The sequence below is a fragment of the Gavialis gangeticus genome, unplaced genomic scaffold (genome assembly GCF_001723915.1).
Source record: "Gavialis gangeticus isolate Ggan-Ray unplaced genomic scaffold, GavGan_comp1, whole genome shotgun sequence".
In the NCBI taxonomy this organism is placed as follows: Eukaryota; Metazoa; Chordata; order Crocodylia; family Gavialidae; genus Gavialis; species Gavialis gangeticus.
The window spans coordinates 125,015,897-125,023,231 of NW_017729032.1; the positions used below are offsets into that span (position 1 = coordinate 125,015,897).

General features: G+C 39.1%; 1 protein-coding gene across 6 annotated transcripts in view; it reads right to left on the reverse strand.

Annotated features, from left to right (window-relative positions):
- Positions 1–7,335, reverse strand: part of DOCK9 (dedicator of cytokinesis 9) — a 222,893-nt gene that overhangs the window by 155,228 nt on the left and 60,330 nt on the right. For all 6 annotated transcript variants that reach the window (XR_002098921.1, XM_019524534.1, XM_019524533.1 and 3 more), the window contains exons 6-8: positions 6,278–6,373; positions 5,186–5,320; positions 378–552 (exon numbers count right to left, since the gene is read on the reverse strand). Coding sequence is in view for 5 of the 6 variants with exons in the window: in XM_019524534.1 (XP_019380079.1) it covers positions 378–552; positions 5,186–5,320; positions 6,278–6,373 (406 nt within the window). In the remaining variant the exon portion in view is untranslated. The remainder of the gene's footprint in view (positions 1–377; positions 553–5,185; positions 5,321–6,277; positions 6,374–7,335) is intronic.

Here is a 7,335-nt window from a genome sequence, read left to right on the forward strand (position 1 = left end):
TGATCTACTCAGGTCCCTTCCGACCCTAGAAACTATAACACACAGAATCAGTACACCACTGTACTGTGAAAGTAAAAATCTGCGGCTTAACTCAGTTCACCTATAGCAGTGACGACTCCCCCTGTAGTGTACTGGTATTGTTTTAATTAAAATCAATAAAAACAACACAGGAGCAGCTTTAATACAAACAAAGCTAAAAAAGGCAGAACGCTCACTGACCCTTGAGAGCAGAAAACAATCCATGACTTTTAGTAGTACAAAAAATTAAATGCATGTAGTTGCCAGCTAAAGCATATCCTTATTTTAGGAAAGAAATTTATGTATGTGAGTACCATGCAAATAAGCTTAATACAAAGATACTAAGCAATACTACTCACCCTCATGAGATTCTCCATTTCTTTTCTCTTGCATCGCAGCTTCAAAGTTTAGTTGGAGAATTTTGTTTAAAGTGGTTATCCATTCTTCCATTTCCAGTTCACTGTCTGCAGCTAAAAGATAACTACTCTTGTCTTGCATCTTGAGTTCAAAAGCAAAACGCCTGACTCGGCTGTTCTACAGTAAGAAAAAATAAAAATCTTTCCATATCACCTACATTTTCTCCCCTCTTCTCATGGACCAGGGGATGAACTCTGTCTAATATTAGAGTTCTGTGGCTCATCTATGATAAACTATATATTGAGATACAAGGTGCCTATTTATTAGACCAGTTTTCATTTTCTGCTTCACTTCTCTATTTAAAATTATTTGCCACCACAGGCTGCTACTTGCTACCCAGCTCTCGTTGCTGCTGCCCTTGAAACTCCCCTTCAGAGAGATCTGCAAATACCGTGTAGGAAAAAAACAAGTGTTTTGCCTGGCAGATGCCACTTCTGCTGCAGCGAAGAGAAGCTGAACATAGTAGGCAATCCCCAGCAATGCCACCCTCTGCTGCCATGGCTGGAGCATGCTGCTGATTCCCCGAGCTGCTGAAGGCTGGATCCAGTTTCTTCAGGGGCCACATCTGGCCCACAGGCTGTAGATTGCCAACCTCTGACTTGAGTACCTTATTTTCAATTTAACTTATTAACAGATAATATCCTCGGGACTTACTCCTCCTATCAACTTTTCCAAAATAGAACAGACATCTTCATTTTTGAAACTATAGTCAAGGTGTAAAAAATTCTGCAGTCATCTTGACCCCAGTCCCTTAGAAAAGCACACATTCTTTGTGCAGTCAACTGAAAATTCTGTGTCAACTTCATTTTATATTATTAACAAGTAATAAGCACAGGACACATACAGTAACCATTTTTTCTATTAAATGCAATGTCCCCACCATCTTGGGATTTTCAGAATTAAATATTAGACAGTTTTTTGTGTTATTAATGTAAAGAAAGAGTAGTTTAGAGAGTGGAGAATTTTGACAACAGAAAAGGTAGAGTGTAGTTTCTGGTAGGGAAGGTACGGCAGCAATTTGGTAACAAGCTGGTTCTGCCAGACGGTTACTAGTAAAACAAAAAAGGACTTCAAGATTGGTTGTTTCACTAACCAGAGTGCTCCAAAAGCGTTACAGACAGACAGATGGACTAAGCCCTTTATTATATAAGAATTATCTTCATAACAGTTAGTAGCAAAATACTGCTTTTAGTTGAAGTTTAAATTCTGAAGCACAATTCTGCTACAAATTTTCTGGCTCAGTAATTGTAGAATGTGGGACACTGATTACAGCTAACAAGATATAATAAAATATGCACTACTATGAATGAAGGACCAAGAGAGGTAGTTAGCCCTGTTAGTCTAAAGTTAGTACATTACATAGACATTATACGTTTAATTCAGACTACAGCCATCACTGTAGTCTGAATGAATGTCTGTAGTCTGAATTAAAATTGGCTCCAGTCTGAATTAAGTAATCCTCATTGAATAAGGATTAAAGTAAATGCAGATAAGGGCAGTCCAAATTAGGCAATGTGGCAGAAACTGTGTGTTCTTGTGGCAACCCCACCCCCCTCCAAAAAAACCAAACAAACCAAAAAAACCCCAATAACATATTGGACTTTCTTAATAGGAGTGCTGTTTGCAAGGAAAGCAATCCTTTTGCTCTAGTCAACACTGGTGAAACCTCACCTGCAGTACTGTATTCAGTTTTGGTCACTGCACTTCAAGAATGCTGTAGACAAACTAGGAAGTGTTTAGCAGATGGCAACAAATGATTAGAGGACCGGGAAACAGGACTTGTGAAATACAGTTGGAAGAACTGGGTTTCTTTAGCCTGGGAAAAAGAAGACTAGGGAGGGGCTGCGGCCTGAGAGATTTGATACAGTCTGCAAATACCTGATGGATGGTTATAAAGAGGATGTTGACAGGCTATCCTATGTCTCTAGGGAAAAGATGAGTGACAGTCTTAAATTTCCACAAAGGAAATTTAGGTTGGATATTAGTAAGAATTCTCTATCAGGATGTTTGACTAGGAGTCAAATCTTGTTCTTTCCTTTGGATACATAGCTAACAATTAATTATTCCATTTTATTAATAAATACTAATTTTATTAATGCGTTAACTATTTTTGTGAGCCTTGTTCTCAAGTGCCTTCAGTTACATCTGTCCAACCCTACAGCCGTAGCTGTAGTCAAAGCAGTAGCACATGTGACTGATGGCAAAATTTGACTCTGCAAGTGGAACTTGATTCACAGTTCCATTTAATTTTCTTAAAAACTGGTTCTAAAGAGCTAAGAATAAAACAAAATTTGTTACAGAAGTTACCAGTTCTGGCTTTAAATAAACACAGGAAGAAGTTTTATTTACTAAAACCATGCCATTTTTAGATAATCATTTTCCTGACTAACCACAGTTTAAGGCCACATCCTGCCCTACTCTAAGCTGCACAGGTAATCATGGTGCAAGGGAAGAATAAAAATACATAAATTAATTTCTACCTCTCTCCCTTACCAGCTCTGCAGGAACCATGCTAGTTCCAGAACCAGTGTTTCTTCTGAATTCATCTCCCTTGCCACAAGCTCCCTTTGAACATCATATTTCCAAACATTTCCTCTAACCTATTTTGTGACAGAGCTTGGAAAGCCACAGTCAAACCAAACTGAGAGATTCTCTGATGAGATGTCTTTCTTTCTTTGTCTTGTTTTTTAATTTTATACCTCTGCACAGTTTCAGTTGCATTACATAAGAATGTCCCTCCAAGCCAAGCAAGCCTTAGGCCAGGTACAGACATTCAGTTCCTACCAGGAGAATCACCATTCTCCAAGCAGAAAATAAAAGTATACTGACATTCAGACTTTCTTCTGGAGGAAGAATGGCTAGCTTGGGGAGAAAAAACAACCAGGCAACAACCAGGATTAAGTCAGTCCTGGTGGAAGAGTTTCTCCCAGGAGACTGAACATCTACACACTTTCCCACAGCTTAACTCCTCCGGGGGAACAGAAAGAGTGGAGCTAGGGGAAAGGCTCCTTGCCTTCATGAGACTAGAATCACCCTGGTCTTGAGAAGGCATGCAGGGCAGCTGCTACCCACTCTTTCCTACTTCAGGTGGTGAGAGGAAGAGCAGCCACTACTGCCATCAGCTTCACTTTGCTACCCCCACCACCCAGCTCAGCAGCAGGGCAACAATTTCAAAATAAGTGGCCAAGAACAGGGCTCTACACAAGTCTCCCCAGCTGGCTCCTGCTAGCTGCCCCTAGCCATCCCACCATCCAGCTGAGTGGTGAGGCAGCAATTTAAAATCAGGCAGCTAAGTATGGGTCTCAGGGACCCCAATCCCAGCTGCCAGCTTTTAAAATCACTACCCTTCCACCACAAAGCTGAAGTGTGGTACCAAAGGGAGCTTCAAGCTGGGCTAACAAAAGGCCTTTTCACAGGGAGCGCCAAGCCGGGCTAAAGAAAGCCCCTGTACGCTCCACTTCTGAACCCTCTGGCTTTGAAATTACCCTGCCACTCAGCTGTATGGCAGGTTGGCAAGGGAGAGCTGAGCTGAAGAAAGAAAGTTTCCTAGAGCTCCTGCTCTGAGCCACTTGCTTTTAAATTGCTGCCCTATTGCTCAGTTGGGCGATGGGGGAAAGGGTGCAAGGGGAAGCTGGAGTGGCTAGGTGCTGGGCATGTAAAGACTTTCCACAGACAAGCTCTGGGCTTCTCCACTGCCTCTTGCTGCCCAGCTGAGCCAGAGCAGTGCAGGTCAAGACAGGTCATTGTACCATAGTGGCAAGGCTTAGAAGCCTTGATATGTTAAAAAAAAGACAAAGAAAATAGGAAGATGCATGCACTGGATACAAGAAACCACTTCGAAAGGGACAGCTGCTGCCAGCTTCCACCAGCTTTCCAGAAGTGCATGTACATAAGAATTGGATATACCTTTCAAATGAAGATGAAGATGAATCCATTCAGATTGAACACCAAGGGCCTAGAAACAAACTTGCTTCTAAGTATGCTTTGTCTAACAAAACAGTTACATTCTGTTCTATAAACATAACACAATGGCATGGAAACAATCCTTTTCTTTGGCCCTTGCTACTGAAAAATGTTTTGCCAGAGATTTTACTTGTCTTTCTTTTCAAAGATTTATTTTTAAAAGTTACTATTCTAAAGGTCAAATGAAAGGTGGCTGTGACTATGGTGCAACTCCCACAACAAAAAATCCCACACAAGAAGCTATGCAGAACATTTTGCATTCCAGATAAATGCACAATGTAAGGGCACTTACTGTTATGCTTTCATTCATTTTGCATGCTCTCTAAAAACTTTTTGTATGTCTTTTGCCTTCCTGCTTGACTTCACATGTTTTTCCACACATTGAATATACCAGTGACTGTTCATTTTCAAAATAGAGAGTCCTAAAAACCGACCTTTCCCCCCCCCAAAATGTAGCATGTTTTACCTGTTTAAGTGAATGTAGTAAATGTTTAATTGTTATATCTCTTTCCAAATTATGAAAAATACAGGTCAAATTAATTTCTGCTTACATATAGAAGGCAGAGCAGGGCAGCACCTTAAGAGACAAACTTGTTCAGAAACGCATTTGATGAAATAGGCTATTGCCTATGAAAGCTTATGCCCCCTGACCGAGTTAGTCTGATCTGCAGTCTGGAAAAAGGCAGGGCAGGGTGGCTCCTTAAGGACTCATGTGGTCATCTATCTACCTTTATCTCCATACAGCCAGAAAAAGAGAAGACAAAGTTAGATAATACATGATATTTACCTGAACGACACCCATACAAGAATCCAGAAATATCGATCCTTTTGGCTCTTTAGATATTTTTTCATCTTTGTAGAAATTGAGATTATATGATCCATCGCCAAGTTGGATTAAATGGAAAAATCTTCTTTTAAATGACTAGTAAAAACAAGTAAATCTTGCCTTTATTATTAGTTTCTTATCACAAAACTAGAACTGCTATAATCATGCTGTATTATTATACACTATAAGTACACATACCTTAAAAATAAAAGCTTCTACTATTTAACTGCCTACTATTAACTGTCTATTTAAACTATTTCCAAAAAACAGGGGGAAATGTTTCTTTATACTGACAAATGAGGAGGTATGGAAACAACTTTTGAATCATATTGTATTGGATGTATGTATGTTTGACCCAGATGAAAGAAATGTAAAATAGCCGCACTCAAAACAACACATTTTATGTATAATACATGAACATGGACCTCAGGTTTTATTCTGAATAAACGAAATAAAGCATGAAAGGGAATTTAGGAACAAAGTGTGTTTTATCCCCCTCCGAAGATACTGCAGAAACCAAAAATCATGTTGTTTTGGGGTTATTTTTTGTGAGGGGGTGGGGGGAAGGGTGTTGTTTGTTTGTTTTTAATCTACCAGTCTGCAAACTTGACCTGGGACCTAAAAGTTAATCTGTACTCCCTTCTCACTCAGTTTCACCAGAACTTAAGAAACTCTCTATACCTGTAGGGGTGTCATGAGTACAATAAAGTAATGTATTTTATGAAGAAAAGCAAAGCATGTAGGATACTTGGGCACATGAAGAGTCCCATATAACATAGCTATAATGAGGATATTTATTGTACAAAAAGCACTTACTTACTCAGCAGAATGTTCTTTCCATGATTCCATGAACTTCAGGGAATTTTCTCTATTTAGTTTAATTTAGTGGAAAGTTTGAAAACGTTTGTTTTTGGCTTCCAATAAGCTAAGCAGAAGGTTCATGCTCAAACTCTTTTTAATAAAAGCCAAGTGTACTTTTCAAAGTAGAACTACAGCAAAATATCTATAAACAGACTTTTTTGTTCAGAGACTAGAACATTAGCAAAAACATACCCTCATTGTTACACTGATTGCACTATTCATATTGCCTTTGTACAGCCATCCTTGTTTTGTTATCCCGCCCTTTTGAGATCCTAGAGATGCTGCATCCTGGGAGAAATGGGGAGGGGCAGCATGGGAGACAAAAGGGGGGGGGGGGAAAAGAAGAAAGATCTGTACCAGAGACACTGTTGCACTTAACACAGACATTCATTAATCTGTTCTTTAAAAGACAGAATACCTATATTTATAACCTGGTGGCATCATTAATGATTCACAAATCCTTATGATAAGTTCATCATCCAATTGGAATATTTCTATGGATGCTATGTTTTCTCCCTTCTTTGCCATCTTTTAAGGCCACATATACTTCAAGTCTCTCATATATTTACAAATTCCTTATTAAGCAATTAATCAATTTTTGAGATGCTACATCTTTCACAATATAAACTTAAGAATGAAAAGAAAAAAATGTCACAAGTTTTATTAGGCAGTAAAGTTAGGATGTAGGGATGGAAGGTTTATCTTATACAGCATGGTATACAGAGTAGCCTTCCTTCCTTGGCACAATTCAGTGCAGGATTATTTCTAAGTAAAAGGCCTTGGTCAATACTGTACCACCTCCCCACACTGGACTTGTCTTTAGGATGGAACCTAGTCTTCCTTACATTGTACAGATGCTTGAGCTGCTCTTGGATTCTGGTCAAGTTCCTAGTATTATCCACAAGCCAAACTGCACCCTTAAATGTCTACCATCAAAGACTTAACATTTACAATCCAGATGTCAAAAAACACAGGAAAGGAGCTGTAGAAGTTTTTAAAAATCTTTAGATATCAGAGCACTAAATATGTTATTAAATGTAAACCACTGGTTTTAACTGTTCTTTCCTGGCACACAATACATGCAAAAGAGCTCAAAAGTCCTTCTGAGAAGTACAAAATGCAAGAATTTGGTGCAGAGTACTTAAGGTTTTTGTTGTAGCTTCACAAAACAACTGTGGAAGCATCGCTATATACATCTCTTCCAAGAACTAAATCCTGACTTTGTATCCTGGCTTAAATCGGGAGCAACT